The sequence below is a fragment of the Lepidochelys olivacea genome (assembly GCF_965140295.1).
Source record: "Lepidochelys olivacea isolate rLepOli2 genome assembly, chromosome: 12".
Lineage (NCBI taxonomy): Eukaryota > Metazoa > Chordata > Testudines > Cheloniidae > Lepidochelys > Lepidochelys olivacea.
In genome coordinates this window covers 18161534-18178697 of record NC_140422.1, presented here as the reverse complement: position 1 = coordinate 18178697, position 17164 = coordinate 18161534, and the positions used below count along the sequence as shown (strand labels likewise).

General features: G+C 42.3%; 1 protein-coding gene across 4 annotated transcripts in view; it reads left to right on the top strand.

Annotated features, from left to right (window-relative positions):
• PHKB (phosphorylase kinase regulatory subunit beta) overlaps positions 1 to 17164 on the top strand; it is a 209590-nt gene that overhangs the window by 102017 nt on the left and 90409 nt on the right. For all 4 annotated transcript variants that reach the window (XM_084644484.1, XM_084644481.1, XM_084644482.1 and 1 more), the window contains one exon: positions 5376 to 5439. In XM_084644484.1, the coding sequence (XP_084500610.1) occupies positions 5376 to 5439 (64 nt within the window). The remainder of the gene's footprint in view (positions 1 to 5375; positions 5440 to 17164) is intronic.

Here is a 17164-nt window from a genome sequence, read left to right as displayed (position 1 = left end):
ACATGGATTTAAGACCAAAAAAAAATATTAGATCCAGGTCCTGACTACCCCAAATCTCAAGAAGGGTTGGATCAGGTTTTGTTTTGAGGCCATCTACAGATAGGACATCTTTCACAATGAGAATAGAGTATACTGAGTTCCTACAACATGTTCATCTTGTGCTGTTGTCCATGCTAAAGGGGAAAAGAAGGAAAAATTCCTTAGAAGTTATGACCAGAGCTGTATATTTTAAGACCGTATTTCTTACGATATTAATTCTTAGGGTATGTAATGTACAAATGACCCAAGAGAAATGAACGTAACATCCCTAATAGCGGAAACTCTATTGTGTTTTATTTTTCTGACTTCTCCAACAAGAAGTTGGAGGATTGAGCCAAAAGAAATCTGATGAGGTTCAACAAGGATAAGTGCAGGGTCCTGCACTTAGGACAGAAGAATCCAATGCACTGCTACAGATGAGGGACCGAATGGCTAGGCAGCAGTTCTGCGGAAAAGGACCTGGGGTGACAGTGGACGAGAAGCTGGATATGAGTCAACAGTGTGCCCTTGTTGCTAGGAAGGCCAATGGCATTTTGGCATGTATAAGTAGGGGCATAGCCAGCAGATCGAGGGACGTGATCGTTCCCCTCTATTCGACATTGGTGAGGCCTCATCTGGAGTACTGTGTCTAGTTTTGGGCCCCACACTACAAGAAGGATGTGTATAAATTGGAGAGAGTCCTGCAAAGGGCAACAAAAATGATGAGGGGTCTGGAACACATGACTTATGAGGAGAGGCTGAGGGAACTGGGATTGTTTAGTCTGCAGAAGAGAAGAATGAGGGGGGATTTGATAGCTGGTTTCAACTACTTGAGAGGTGGTTCCAGAGAGTATGGTTCTAGACTATTCTCAGTGATAGAAGATGACAGGACAAGGAGTAATGGTCTCAAGTTGCAGTGGGGGAGGTTTAGGTTGCATATTAGGAAAAACTTTTTCACTAGGAGGGTGGTGAAACACTGGAATGCGTTACCTAGGGAGGTGGTAGAATCTCCTTCCTTAGAAGTTTTAAGGTCAGGCTTGACAAAGCTCTGGCTAGGATGATTTAATTGGGGATTGGTCCTGCTTTGAGCAGGGGGTTGGACTAGATGACCTCCCGAGGTCCCTTCCAACCCTGATATTCTATGATTTTAAGTAATTAATGATTAAATCTTCAACTGTCTGAAATTTAATAGCATTCCTAATGTGCATAATCTTATACTGCTTCCGGTTTTGAATAGCTTTTCATTATCTTAAGACATATTTGCTATTTCAATTGTTAAAATATATTAGCACTTTTCCTCTTTACTGTAGTATTGCAGGATCTTCCTTATATATTTGTCATCTGCAAAATATAGCACTTATGGCAGTCACAAGCATACAGTAGGGGAAGGGTCTGATAGACTATTAACATGAAGGAATATTTATTATATGATGGGGAAATGAAATCAGCCTTTTAATTTTAAAACACTAGTATTTTTATGTGCAAGCAGTGTTTGTGCAAGTAGTGAAATCTCCAAAGTATTGAATAAGCAAAGGTAGAAAAATACTGATGAGCTACAATTGGTATTGATTGTTTACCCAGGAATATTGAGTGAGCAAGTAAAAGTCATATAAGTTAAAGTTATTCACTATGGAAGAATACATATTTTTTTATATTCTCTCTGAGCCTCCTCCTCTTATCTAGACAAAATAAGGTAACTTATTCTGCCTGATGGTCGTTGCTCTTTCCCTTCCAGTCAACTATTACCTCTTAGTTTTTGCCAGTCAGTGTTTCTTGCGCTCACTCTCCAAAAATAGCTGCTCATGCGTATTGAAGGTGTTCCCCTGGAAGAAGAAATAGGGACTTCTCCATTAACGTGTAATCCAGTTATCAAAGCAGTGGATTTATCTTGTGCTCATAGAGCATATCCAGTTTATTTAGAGTATAGCTGTAACACCCAAGAAACATGATTTAACTAAGTTGCTATGCCAATTTCAGTTAAACCAGTTGCTCTTTCATAACTGTACTTGATAAATAACGCTACTAGAAGAAAGTTAGACTTGACTTGACACTAAGGAAATGGTTAGTATCGGTTATACCAGTGAGTTTAGCTTACTACTTCATTGCATTATCTGGGTAACAATAACTTTCTAATCATCCAAAGTTTTAAAAACCATGGGATTTTACCAGCCTTTGATGGCAGCTGCTCCAAGCAGAATTTTTTAGCTAACATAATCAACTTTCCCTTGTTGAACCAATTAGAATTAAATCCCACAAGCGCTTTTCTGGCAGTGTTTCTGAAAGGAAGACAGGTTTTATAAACCTGTTGTTGATGGTTTGAAAAAAATGATATAGCCTGAAATCAATTTTTTAATGGAATTGCTGGTAATGAAAACAGTCAAAGAGAAATAATGTGTGCTAAATATAGTACATGCAATTCTGCAACTAGACACGTTTCCCCTTACATTATGTTGAAAATATTTTCTGCATAGTTATAAGAAGCTCCCTTGACTAGGGTCTGATTTTATTTTTAAATATTTTTATTTTGAATATCCATAAATAATACAGTGGCAAACCTCTTTGAATTTTGAAGCCCCAGCAAGGTCAGAGGAGATATTTTTGCCTTATTGTAATAGCAGGTGAACATAGACCAAAGTGTGTGCTTAGAAAACAAAAACAAAACATGCACACTGAATCAATACATAGAATCAGAGGACTGGAAGGGACCTTGAAAGGTCATCTAGTCCAGTCCCCTGCACTTGTAGCGGGACTAATTATCTAGACCATTCCTGATAAGTGTTTGTCTAACCTGCTCTTAAAAATTTCCAATGATGGAGATTCCACAACCTCCCTAGGCAATTTATTCCAGTGCTTAACCATCCCGACAGGAAGTTTTTTCTGATGTCCAACCTAAACCTCCTTTGCTGCAATTTAAGCCCATTGCTTCTTGTCCTATCCTCAGAGGTTAAGAACAACAATTCTTCTCCCTCCTCCTTGTAATCACCTTTCATATACTTGAAAACTATTATGTCCCCTCTCAGTCTTCTCTTTTCCAGCCTAAACAAACCCAATTTTTTCAGTCTTCCCTCATAGGTCATGTTTTCTAGCCCTTTAATCATTTTTGTTGCTCTGGACTTTCTTCAATTTGTCCACATCTTTCCTGAAATGTGGCGCCTGGAAGTGGACACAATACTCCAGTTGAGGCCTAATCAGCCCAGAGTAGAGCGGAAGAATTACTTCTTATGTCTTGCTTACAACACTCCTGCTAATACATTCCAGAAAGATGTTAGCTTTTTTTTTGCAACAGTGCTACACTGTTGAATCATATTTACCTTGTGGTCCACTATGACCCCTTCCCTCCCCCCAGTCGCTTTCCGCTGTGCTCCTTTCTAGGCAATCCTTTCCCATTTTGTATGTGTGCAACTGATCGTTCCTTCCTAAGTGGAATACTTTGCATTTGTCCTTATTGAATTTCATCTGATTTACTTCAGACCATTTTTCCAGTTTATCCAGATCATTTTGAATTATAATCCTATCCTCCAAAGCACTTGCAACCCCTCCCAGCCTGGTATTGTTCACAAACTTTATAAGTGTACTCTTTATGCCATTATCTAAATCATTGATGAAGATATTTGACAGAACTGGACCCAGAACTGATCCCTGTGGGACCCCACTTGTTATGCCTTTCCAGCATGACTGTGAACCACCGATAACTACTCTTTGGGAACAGTTTTCCAACCAGTTATACACCCCTCTTATAGTAGCTCCATCAAAGTTGTATTTCCCTAGTTTGTTTATGAGAAGGTCATGCAAGAGAGTATCAAAAGCTTTACTAAAGTCAAGATATACCACATCTACCCCTTCCCCCATCTACAAGACTCATTACCCTGTCAATAATTAATATAAATCAGAAAAACATTATTTACTTAGGGTGAAATCACCTCTTTCTGCACAAAGCCTGAAAAACATATTTTGTGCAGTGAACTAATTATGGCATGGCCAGGACCAGCTCTAGGCAACAGCAAACCAAGCACATGCTTGGGACAGCACATGTCCAGGCGCGGCATTCCGGCCACCCTTTTTTTTTGCTTAGGCAGTTGCGCTCTCGGATCTTGGGGTGGCAAAAAGCCTAGAGCCGGCCCTGGGCATGGCTAATCCAAATGGTCAGGATATGGGTTCTGCAAATCCAGTAGCCAGTCTCCCAGCCTGCCCCAGTAGATCCCTGCATTCCTCTTCAACACTGAAAGACGTTCCTGCCAGTGTTTTACTGTGGGACATAAGATGGCACAGAGATTCTTACATAGGACTTTCAAACATGGGTGAATTTCAACCTCTGAGAGCAATTCATATTGATAATTAAAGCACAACTAGATTTTTGATTGTATGGATGATATTAAAAGCAACATATCAAATTGATGAGGATTCACTGATATAAAAATACTTCAGATAATTTATTAAATATAACCCATACTAAGATTAAAACAAATGGGATGGAAGTATTCGTCCCTATTTTTCATTAAAAAAATGAAATTAGAAATTTTTCTAGCAGCGTTACTCAGCATTATGCTGCTCCCATTGTTCTTTTTCGAAGCTACTGGCTTCTGAGGACTTTTGAAAATCTGGCCACTTCATGTAGATGCCTAAATGAGACATGAGCTCTTCTGAAAATCAGGCCCTGAGCAACTTTTCACATGTAGTAGGCTAACTATATCCATTACATAAAAATTTCAGAATAAACAAAGTGTAAAAAAATATGGATAATCATTTATCCAAAGATTATAACAACATTGATGTGGGAAATCATGGAGAAAACATTTTGGATAATAAGTTCATAGCATCGATATGGCTCATTTTGGTTTAATGGATATAGCCTACTACACGGTGTATCTCAGTATTTATCCACTAGTTGAGTGAATGAGTTGACAATAATTATAGATGGATGGCTGACATCAGAACTGTGCAGTTTCTTTGGTCTAAAACTGATATGTGGTATTTAACTTTTCATCCAAGTTATTTGAGCAGAGGTTTCTTTTGTCACATTTTCTGTCTGAGAGCTGAGTATACAGAAATTGTGCAGAAAGTAAACCTGCTGTCCTACTAGCAAGGCCTTGAAGCACAGAATGCTAGATGTCCAACAGCAAAATAAAATCAGATGTATTTTTTCCAGATGATCACTGACTTTTAAAGACAAAGAAAAAATTGAAAAGAAAAATTCTGGAAAATAAGTACAACCTGTTGCATCATTGTTCATTAGCTTAGTGTTTAAACACAAAATACTAATCAAGAAGAGATTCTACTTCTGAAAGACACATCAAGTATTGATTTGTTAAATTCCAAGTTTGTAAGCATAACAAATGTCTTTCTTTTCTCCCCCTCAGCTCTGTTGGTTTAGCAAAAGCAGCCCTAGAAGCAATTAATGGATTCAACCTCTTTGGCAATCAGGTAGTAAAAACATTTGTTTGTTCATTCTATATTTTTAAAAAGTAACAGGTTGTTTTTTAACAAACTGTTTTCACCCCCGATCAATGGATGTGTAAAATTCATATAACAGAGTCAGTTCAATCTCAAAACTGGTACATTAATTTGTTACTTTTTCAGGTACAGAATGATAGCTGAATAAAATCAGATTTGTCCTTACGTACAGCAAGTTTTATTTCTCTTTCCAGTTGTGTGTGGTTTTTTAATTTTTTTTTGGTTAACTCTGGTTAAAATTGAAATATTTACAACTTTTCTACTTCCCTATCACCTTTGGTCAAGATTTTAAACAACTCATCTTGTTTGTGATCTAACTATTGTCATTTGTGTTTTAAATCTCAAGTTGGTTGCACCATCATTTGAATCTCTTCTATTATCAACTTTGCACATGGTCTATTTATTTTGGATTTTTTTTATTTGATTTGGGTTTCTCCCCAACTTCCAGATACATTGAACTCCATTAAAAAACATAAGCTTTTCATCGTACGTTACCTCTGCCAGACATTCCCATTTTTACATTCTCAAAAATGATGGATATAGGTCTCTTACGATATTATACCCACAAAAGTCTAGACTCAAAAGAGTATTCTTTCCAAATTTAAGACTCTGAAAAGGTGGGTAATGGAGGAAATTTGTCACTGAGCCATGAAACATTGTCAGTCAATGGGGGAAAAGGGAGTTGTGGCTGTACAAAACTAAAGAAGAGGTGGATGGTTCCATACATGCTGTCAAGGTTCCTCCCCCACTCTGAACTCTAGGGTACAGATGTGGGGACCTGCATGAAAAACCTCCTAAGCTTATCTTTACCAGCTTAGGTCAAAACTTCCCCAAGGTACAAAATATTCCACCCTTTGTCCTTGGATTGGCCGCTACCACCACCAAACTAATACTGGTTACTGGGGAAGAGCTGTTTGGACGCGTCTTTCCCCCCAAAATACTTCCCAAAACCTTGCACCCCACTTCCACACCCAAACCCTTGGATCTGAGAACAATGAAAAAGCATTCAGTTTTCTTACAAGAAGACTTTTAATAAAAATAGAAGTAAACAGAAATAAAGAAATCCCCCCTGTAAAATCAGGATGGTAGATATCTTACAGGGTAATTAGATTCAAAAACATAGAGAACCCCTCTAGGCAAAACCTTAAGTTACAAAAAAGATACACAGACAGAAATAGTTATTCTATTCAGCACAATTCTTTTCTCAGCCACTTAAAGAAATCATAATCTAACACACACCTAGCTAGATTACTTACTAAAAGTTCTAAGACTCCATTCCTGGTCTGTCCCTGGCAGAAACCAGCATATAGACAGACCCACAGACCCTTTGTTTCTCTCCCTCCTCCCAGCTTTTGAAAGTATCTTGTCTCCTCATTGGTCATTTTGGTCAGGTGCCAGCGAGGTTACCTTTAGCTTCTTAACCCTTTACAGGTGAGAGGAGCTTTCCCCTGGCCAGGAGGGATTTCAAAGGGGTTTACCCTTCCCTTTATATTTATGACACATGCAGAGATAACCAAATTGCAAAGGCAAAGCACTCTGGCAGAGGATTGTCCAGAAGTGACTTTTGGCAAAAAAGTGAGTGCAGCAGCAGAGCTGTGAGTTTAAAATGTTTTAATGTTTTAAACTTGCTCCCACGTTGCATTTTTTCAAGTGTTAATTCTTTCAGTTATCAGGCAGTATTTGTCTTTCTAGAATACCCATATGTCTTCATTTCTGAAAAGAGAATATTAATAGATGTAATGTTTCAGAGTAACAGCCGTGTTAGTCTGTATTCGCAAAAAGAAAAGGAGTACTTGTGGCACCTTAGAGACTAACCAATTTATTTGAGCATAAGCTTTCGTGAGCTACAGCTCACTTCATCGGATGCATACTGTGGAAAGTGTAGAAGATCTTATTATATACACACAAAAAAAGCATGAAAAAATATCTCCTCCCACCCCACTCTCCTGCTGGTAATAGCTTATCTAAAGTGATCACTCTCCTTACAATGTGTATGATAATCAAGTTGGGCCATTGCCAGCACAAATCCAGGTTTTCTCACCCCCCCCCACACACACACACAAACTCACTCTCCTGTTGGTAATAGCTTATCTAAAGTGACCACTCTCCTTACAATGTGTATGATAATCAAGGTGGGCCATCTCCAGCACAAATGCAGGTTTTCTCACCCCCCCCCCCCACCACACACAAACTCATTCGCCTGCTGGTAATAGCTTATCCAAAGTGACCACTCTCCTTACATTGTGTATGATAATCAAGGTGGGCCATTTCCAGCACAAATCCAGGGTTTAACAAGAACGTCTGGGGAGAGGGGTAGGAAAAAACAATGGGAAATTGGCTACCTTGCATAATGACTAAGCCACTCCCAGTCTCTATTCAAGCCTAAGTTAATTGTATCCAATTTGCAAATGAATTCCAATTCAGCAGTTTCTCGCTGGAGTCTGGATTTAAAGTTTTTTTGTTGTAAAATAGCGACTTTCATGTCTGTAATCGCGTGACCAGAGAGATTGAAGTGTTCTCCGAATGGTTTATGAATGTTAAATTCTTGACATCTGATTTGTGTCCATTTACTCTTTTACGTAGAGACTGTCCAGTTTGACCAATGTACATGGCAGAGGGGCATTGCTGGCACATGATGGCATATATCACATTGGTGAATGTGCAGGTGAACGAGCCTTTGATAGTGTGGCTGATGTTATTAGGCCCTGTGATGGTGTCCCCTGAATAGATATGTGGGCACAGTTGGCAACGGGCTTTGTTGCAAGGATAGGTTCCTGGGTTAGTGGTTCTGTTGTGTGGTATGTGGTTGCTGGTGAGTATTTGCTTCAGGTTGGGGGGCTGTCTGTAGGCAAGGACTGGCCTGTCTCCCAAGATTTGTGAGAGGGTTGGGTCATCTTTCAGGATAGGTTGTAGATCCTTAATAATGCGTTGGAGGGGTTTTAGTTGGGGGCTGAAGGTGACTGCTAGTGGCGTTCTGTTATTTTCTTTGTTAGGCCTGTCGTGTAGTAGGTGACTTCTGGGAACTCTTCTGGCTCTATTTCACTTCCACAGGTGGGTTCTGTAGTTGTAAGAATGCTTGATAGAGATCTTGTAGGTGTCTGTCTCTGTCTGAGGGGTTGGAGCAAATGCGGTTGTATCGCAGAGCTTGGCTATAGACGATGGATCGTGTGGTATGGTCAGGGTGAAAGCTGGAGATACGTAGGTAGGAATAGCGGTCAGTAGGTTTCCGGTATAGGGTGGTGTTTATGTGACCATCGTTTATTAGCACTGTAGTGTCCAGGAAGTGGATCTCTTGTGTGGACTGGACCAGGCTGAGGTTGATGGTGGGATGGAAATTGTTGAAATCATGGTGGAATTCAGCAGGAGAGTGGGGTGGGAGGAGGTATTTTTTCATGCTTTTTTTGTGTGTATATAATAAGATCTTCTACACTTTCCACAGTATGCATCCGATGAAGTGAGCTGTAGCTCACGAAAGCTTATGCTCAAATAAATTGGTTAGTCTCTAAGGTGCCACAAGTACTCCTTTTCTTTTTGCGAATAGATGTAATGTTATAGTTTTGCAAATTCCCTTTTAGTGTTGAAAATCATCCAAAACTTGATTTTTGAAACTATTATTTTTTTCTTTCTTTAACCACTAAATTAAACCTGCTACTGATAAACAGTAGTTCATGGAAAGTGTGTGATCCTTGAAGGGTTAAATCATTTTATAATGGGACCATACGTACTTGAAGTAGCATTGATCTAATTAAAAGTCAGAGGCTGGAGAAATATATCCAAATACGCTGAGAGGATTGTCCCAGCTGTACACTGAATGAAAACATCAAAAAATTAAGGACTGACTGAGCCCTGGGAATCTTATTCCAAAAATTTATTCTTGATGGTTTAAAAGGGAGGGCACTCTTTTTTTTTTTTTAATAAGTCCTGGTACTTTTCTGTTGCCTCAAAAGTCAGAGAGAGTGCAGAGTGGCAATCCTTGCCTATTTCAAAGCTTAAAATCCTGCTTTAATATACAGCTAAATTTGATTCCCATGGTGAACCCAGTGTGGGAGTTGGGGAGGAAATTTACACAGTTACCAAAGAAAAGCTTTGGTCTTTAAAGTTTTTCTTAATATTGTCTTAACTGAAGATCAGGGAGACTTGAGCATTTTTTTGTAAGTCACCTTTATTTAGACTTGCAAACCCAGGGCTGAGTAAATGTACTGACATAATGCTTTCCAGATGAGCTAGTGGGTTATTTATTCATTATTACTACTATTTTCTTATTTGTATTACTCTAGTGCCTGGGAGCCAGAGTCATAGAGTTGGATTCCATTGCAAGGCACTGTACAAACACAGAACAAAAAGACAGTCCCTATCCGCAAACAATTACAATCTAAATATAAGACAAGAGAGAACAGGAGGATACAGACAGATAGGAGTACATGAAAACAATGACTATATTATCTACGTAGACAAGACAGACACTGGGTGGGAGAATTGATATAACACAGAAGCCAAGTGAACCATGTGATAGCAAACATATTACAGAAAAAGCTGTGTTATCTGGCCCTGTACCAGCTGGAAAGCTCTATAAACTGGCATTTATAATCTTCATAGAAAGTCCGGTTTATAGTCCAGATGGCAGGGGGCCGGCAGGTTCCCTCCATGGCTCCAGAAGTGGTGACATGTCCCTGCTGCTCTTAGGTGGAGGAACAGCCATGAGGGGTTTGGAGTGTGGGTGTGCAGGGGGTGGGGTGGGGTGGGGCGGGGCGTGGGTTGTGTGCAGGGCGCAGGATCTGGAAGGGAGTTTGGGTACGGGATTGGGGTATGGGCGTGGTGCAGGGCGCAGGCTCTGGGAGGGAGTTTGGGTGCAGGGAGGGTGCGGGGCTGGGGGTTGAAGTGCGAGCGGGGGATGCCGGATCCGGGGGGGGCTCTCTCCTCAGGTGGCTCCCCGCAAGCAGTCCTTGTGGCCCCTAGGCAGAAGCACAGCTAAGCATCTCTGAGCACGCTGCCTCCACCCCGGTTTTGGCTCCACAACTCCCATTGGCTGGAAACTGGGGTCAATGGGAGCTGTGGGGATGGTGCCTGTGGAGAGGGGAAGCGTGTGCAGAGCTGCCTAGCTGCGCCTCCACCTAGGGGTGCAAGGACTTGTCGCTGCTTGTGGGGAGCAGCTCGAGGTGAGCACTCCTCACAGCTGGTGCCCCACATCCTCCCTCCCCCGCACCCCACCACACCCAAACTCACTCCCTCTTAGTTAACTGGAATTTTTCACTTACTGCACCTCCCATTCCCCCAACATGCCGGATGAAAAAGCTTTTGCTGAAGTTCCACAATTTCGTGGGGTATTGGAGGGATGAGCAAGGGAGGAGAGGGTAGGAGCGGCAGGTGTGGAATAAAGCGGAGCTGAAGGGCCTGAGGAGGGAGGGGGAGAGTTGGTGCAAACAGCCAATTGGCACAGGGCAGAGAAAGTCAGAACATTCTGTAGTGTCCCCAGAGTCTGTGTGGGTCTTGCCTGCACAGTTCTGAGTCTGGAGGGGTGGCCCCAGTTGGGCCCCACATTCTACACCCCTGTCTCTGCTTTGGCTGTTCCTCTTCCTACTGGTTGGAGTTAGCACAGATCTAATGTTAGTATGGCACTGTGTAAGCTGGCGTGGCCATCCCTCTGCTTCTGCCTCTGGGGGAGGCCACCCCTCCTCCCAGTTTGGTCTGCTAGAGTCTTTTCCAAGCAAAGAAAAAAGAAGGGAATTAGCGGTTCTCAAGGGGCCCTGCCCTTGAAGCAGGGCAGGGCCGTAAAAAGTCTGTGCTCTTGCCTGCAACCAGGCAGAGTGCTAGCAGTCTATTCACCCCACCGTTAAACAGGACTCCAGCAGGGATGGTGAGCGCCAAGCACAGTCTATGGGGCTCCAGTAGGGATGCCCGAGGACCACAGGCTGTCTGGCCGAAGGATGGGGAGTATTGCCACCCCAGGAGTGCAGTGGCAGGGGGACGCAGGCCCGCCCAACTCCACCATGTCTCAGCCCAGGGCCCTAACAGCGGCTGAGTGGTCCATCAATGCAGGGATCCGCCCGCAACACACGGACCTTGTTTCAGGCCAGCTCCCAACCAGACTGTTGCCTGGTTCCCCTGGGCTGCTTCCTACTTCTCCCCCTTGGGCGTACCTGTGTCCAGAAGTCGTCGTCAGTCTCTCCGTGATACACTGCTAAGGGTATTGGTAGCAGCTCCTCAGCGTCAGGTGTGGCAGGGCTCTCTGGAAGCTCAGGCTGGTTCCCAGGGCAGAAGTGCTTCTCCTTGGCGTCCCTTTCCAGCAGTGGGGAAGAAGCATCTGTCTTCTTCGGCAGCTCCCTCTCAACTGAGCTGGGCCGGCCTTTTATATTTCCGCTTCCGGTTCCACCCCTCTGCTTCCGGTGTGTGAGTTGTGGTCCTCCTGGCTCCGCCCACCAGGCAGCTCACAGCGTTCCCTCCACTTTCACCTCTCAGGGCGGCCATGCCTCCTCGCTACTCACTGAAAAACAGGAGACCAGGATTCCCATTCTAAATTCTGTTCCTTATTGTCTGTATGATTTTTTTGAGTAAACCCCTTCAATTATTTGTTCCTTAGTTTCCCCATCTGTAAAATTGGGGATAGTAATACATACCTCACAGATGTATTATGAGGCATAATTAATATTTGTAAAGAATTTTCAGATCCTTAGGTGAAAGGTGCAATGTAAGTACCAAGTACTATTCTTCTTCTTACTAGAAGTACTTTAACTAGACAAAGTTTCTATAAAAAAATGAACTGTGCTTAATGTAGAATTTTCTCTCCTTATTTTACTGAAAGACAATATAGTACAAAAATGTAGATTATAGAGAGGTGTATTTGGCAAAACAAAATATTCAGGTTTTGTTTGTTTAATGTCATACAATGAGTTTCTAAAGTCTGCTGCAGATTCCATTCTACACTGTAAGATTTTATAATTCTCTTTTAAGGATGCAGAGTATCACTGTGTAACTGTCGGTTTTTGTAAGTACACAGGCTTCTGGGCCTGAGTCTTGCACCACTAAAATCAATGCAGGTTTTGCCACTGACATCAATTGTGCATGGACAGACTCTTAATTTCACCTGTGGTAATTCCCGCTGAAGTGTAACCTTACAAGAAAATCAATTGAAAATATGGAAATTCACAATTACACTACTCAATCTTTTTGTAATTCTTCCCTCCTTCCCCCCAGATCTCTCTCTTCTTCCTTAGCAATCTGAACCTCTCATCCTTCCTTCCTTAGTTCTTTTTCTAGCATAAATTATTTTTGGATCAAAGACATTTTCTAAGACTTTTTTTAAGTTCACAGCTAGTGGCTTAGATTTTGAATAGTCACTGTATTTGTGCAGCTTACAGGTGAATATCCAAAATGTTCACTGCAGAATATTGCTTTATAAATGGTGTAATCTCTCCACTGTAAACGTGCTAGCTCTGTATCACATACTTCAACCAGTGGTTAGCAAGTGCAGTCAAAGGGCTCAATCTTTCATGGTGCTGAACACACTCAACAGCTTGTATCATTGGGTCTAGTGAGGAGAAGTGAATGATTATTATAAGCCTGCCTTTTATCTCATCAAGAATGTCTAAAGTAGTCTTGCCACTCTCCCCCCCCTTACCCCCCACCCCCAGCAGTGTGCGAATGCCAGAGTTGGCACAACCACTTTGTGACTAAGTAAATATTCTGTTTTTTTATTGACTAATAAGATGAATAACTTTCTATGAGTGGAAAAAGGTAGCTTGTGGTGTTCTTCAAGCGCTGATCTCTGTGTATTTCTTATGTGGGTACACATGTGCACCATGCACCTGAGTGTGGAGATTTAGTAGATCATAGTATCCATTGTCTGCTCATACGCAGTTGTTCTCCTCATGCTCCGAACCAAGGATATAAGGGGCAGTGCAGATCCTTCTTACAACTGCATGGCCTGAGTTGTAATCCTCTGTATCCACAGATTTCTCCATCCTTTCTTTCTCTTAACAAACCTGTAAATATATTGTAAATATTTTTAGTATTTTAGTATAGTTAGTATAACTTAGTTTTCTCCCTGCCTCAGGGAGACTCTCTCCAAGACAACAGACTACTCTCAGAGTCCCAGGGTTTAAGAACTGCATTTCCTGCCTCCACTCCTTCTCCATGAGCAATGAGCACCAATGCTGCCTCTGTTTTCTGGGTGAGGCATATATCTCAGTTAAGCACAGCATTTGCTGCTTGTTTCTCCCTCAGATCCACAAGGCTCGTGAGCTCCAGCTGAAAAAACATCTGGCTATGAAACCTCAGTTTGATCTGGGTTAGGGAGACCCCCTTGTATGTCAGTCTCAACCGATGAGGAGTACCCCTCCAAGCAAATGCTCAGGAACAAAAGTCAGAGCTGCTAAGCCCATAGAGTCATCATCCAGGGCTTCTCATGACACTGAGGGGCACTCTCACAAGTATAAGGCCATATCTCCTTCCAGATCTGCTTCCAGAAGAGATCACTCCCTTACTCCCTCCAAGTCAAGTGAATCTTCATAGGTGGAGCCTAAGGAATTAGATTCACTTAAATCCTTTGGCCATGAGGGGAAGGTGTAAAGGAAAAAGGATCCACCAGTACTACTGTTGTGTCTGATTTCTAAGCCGAAGGATCGGCACTTGCCGACAACATCTAAGAGTTCACTTGTAGACTCTTTGACAGTAGTGGCCCTTCCCTGTAAAGAACTACCATCCTGATGACTGTGGATGCACTGGATCCATCAGTCTTAACTACTGGAACGCCCCAGACTGACAGACCAAAACTTACACCTTGTCAGAGGATATCTTCACCCTTCCTTAGCCTCAGTCTCCTTTTCCTTTGGATCTGACCTTCCTGTGAGACATTGGCACACCAAAGGAGGAAATTACTTCCAGAAGACATGAGTATTCCCCTCCTTTCACCCACTGGTGCTGATGGCTCTACTGGTAGAACAGGAACCGGCATTCTCTTTGGAGGCTCCAGGTGATTCATCACCCCCACATAATGAGGTAAGTCCAGACAGAGACTCGCAAAGATCTGGGGTCTATCCCCCACCCAGATATGACTACTTAAGGGAACAATGGTATCCAATGCAGTGGGGTCCTCCTCAATTGATTGACCCTTCCTACTTGGCCCTATTGGGATCCATGGGACCCCTATGGTAGACATCCCGGATCAGTCCACCGTACCTCTTCTGTGCGACACCTACCAGCTCCATTGGAGCATGAGGAAGAGGGGATTTATCTGGATCTACATGTACCTACATGTGCTTTGTCTTCCTCACAAGAGTAGGCAGTTGCCCCATCTTTGCCATCCATATCTGACAACCCCAGTCAATATCACAAGCCTCTGCAGAGAATGGCGAATGACCTCCACATTCCACTAGACGAGGTCTAGGCTACCTGTCATAAATATAAAGGGAAGGGTAAACCCCTTTAAAATACCTCCTGGCCAGAGGAAAAATCCTCTCACCTGTAAAAGGTTAAGAAGCTAAAGGTAACCTCGCTGGCACCTGACCAAAATGACCAATGAGGAGACAAGATACTTTCAAAAGCTGGGAGGAGGGAGAAAAACAAAGGGTCTGTGTCTGTCTGTGTGATGCTTTTGCCGGGGACAGAACAGGAATGGAGTCTTAGAACTTAGTTAGTAATCTAGCTAGGTATGTGTTAGATTATGATTTCTTTAAATGGCTGAGAAAATAGCTGTGCTGAATAGAATGACTATTCCTGCCTGTGTGTCTTTTTTGTAACTTAAGGTTTTGCCTAGAGGGATTCTCTATGTTTTGAATCTAATTACCCTGTAAGGTATTTGCCATCCTGATTTTACAGAGGTGATTCTTTTTTACTTCTATTAAAAGTCTTCTTGTAAGGAAACTGAATGCTTTTTCATTGTTCTAAGATCCAAGGGTTTGGGTCTGTGTTCACCTATGCAAATTGGTGAGGATTTTTACCAAACCTTCCCCAGGAAGTGGGGTGCAAGGGTTGGGAGGATTTTGGGGGGAAAGATGTTTCCAAACAACGTTTTCTCAGGAACCCAGTTAAAGTTTGGTGGTGGCAGTGGAAGTCCAAGGGCAAAGGGTAAAATAGTTTGTACCTTGGGGAAGTTTTAACCTAAGCTGGTACAAGTAAGCTTAGGAGGTTTTCATGCAGGTCCCCACATCTGTACCCTAGAGTTCAGAGTGGGGAAGGAACCTTGACACTACCCAGTATCACCTCCTTGACATTTTACAATCTTTTGGTCCCCCCAGTAGGATGGTCCTCCTTGTAAATGATGCCATCATGGAACCAGCGAGGATGGTGCATCACACTCCAATCTCCTGCACCCCAACTGTGCTGAGAGACACATTTGTACCAGCCAAAGAAGCTGAGTTCCTCTTTACACACACAGGACCCAACTTCCTGTTGGCACAAGCAGCCACCGAAAGTTCTAGATTACAACATTCTAAGGCTACACTGACGGATAAGGACTAAAAACAACTTGATCTTCTGAGGAGGGGAAGGTATTTTCCTCTACAAGTCTTCAGTTCCCTATTGCTAACTACCAAGCTTTGTTAGGAAAATTATTTGAGTATCTGGGGCTTTAAGGACAAACTCTTCCAAGAAGACAGAGCCCAACAACAGTTAGATTCCGGAAGAATCTATTTGGGACCTTCCCACCAGTGGTGAAATCTGCACCACAGTAGGACCTCACCGTTGTACTGTCAGTACTTACCAGACCACCATTTCGACCACTGTCCACATGTTCTATGTGTTACCATTCCATGAAGGTCACCTTTTCAGTTGCCATCACTTTGACTAGAAGGGTGAGTGAGCTGAGAGCTTTCATTACTGACCCATAATATACTATAAAAAGAAAAGGAGTACTTGTGGCACCTTAGAGACTAACCAATTTATTAGAGCATAAGCTTTCGTGAGCTACAGCTCACTTCATCAGATGCATATCGTGGAAACTGCAGCAGACTTTATATATACACAGAGAATATGAACCAATACCTCCTCCCACCCCACTGTCCTGCTGGTAATAGCTTATCTAAAGTGATCATCAGGTGGGCCATTTCCAGCACAAATCCAGGTTTTCTCACCCTCCACAAGTCTGCTGCAGTTTCCACGATATACATCTGATGAAGTGAGCTGTAGCTCACGAAAGCTTATGCTCTAATAAATTGGTTAGTCTCTAAGGTGCCACAAGTACTCCTTTTCTTTTTGCGAATACAGACTAACACGGCTGTTACTCTGAAACCTGTCATAATATACTATGTCTTTTATGAAAAAACGTTTCACTTTGCCTTCACCTAGTATTTGTCCCTAAAGTAATTTCTAAGTTTCACATCAGTCCACGAAGGACACAACCAATTAGAAAATCACCAAGACCCTTTGTGAGTATAGTTGAATGGTTGCGAGGACAAGCATCTGCTTGGAGACTCTCTAAGTGTATCTCTGGCTGCATCATTCTGTATTACCAATTGGTAAGTATTCCTTCCCTGGATCGGGTGACATCCTTTTCCACTAGGGCCAACGAACCTCAACAGCATCTTTTAGAGAGGTGTTTATACTGGATATCTGTACTGTGGCTACCTCAAACCATATGTTCATGAAGCGTTAAACATTAGGTCAAGCCCTTTCGCCAAAATCAACTCTTGGGACTGTAGTACTACAAATATGTATACCAACTACGTCATTGTACCCCCTTTTAATCACCCACACATGGAAT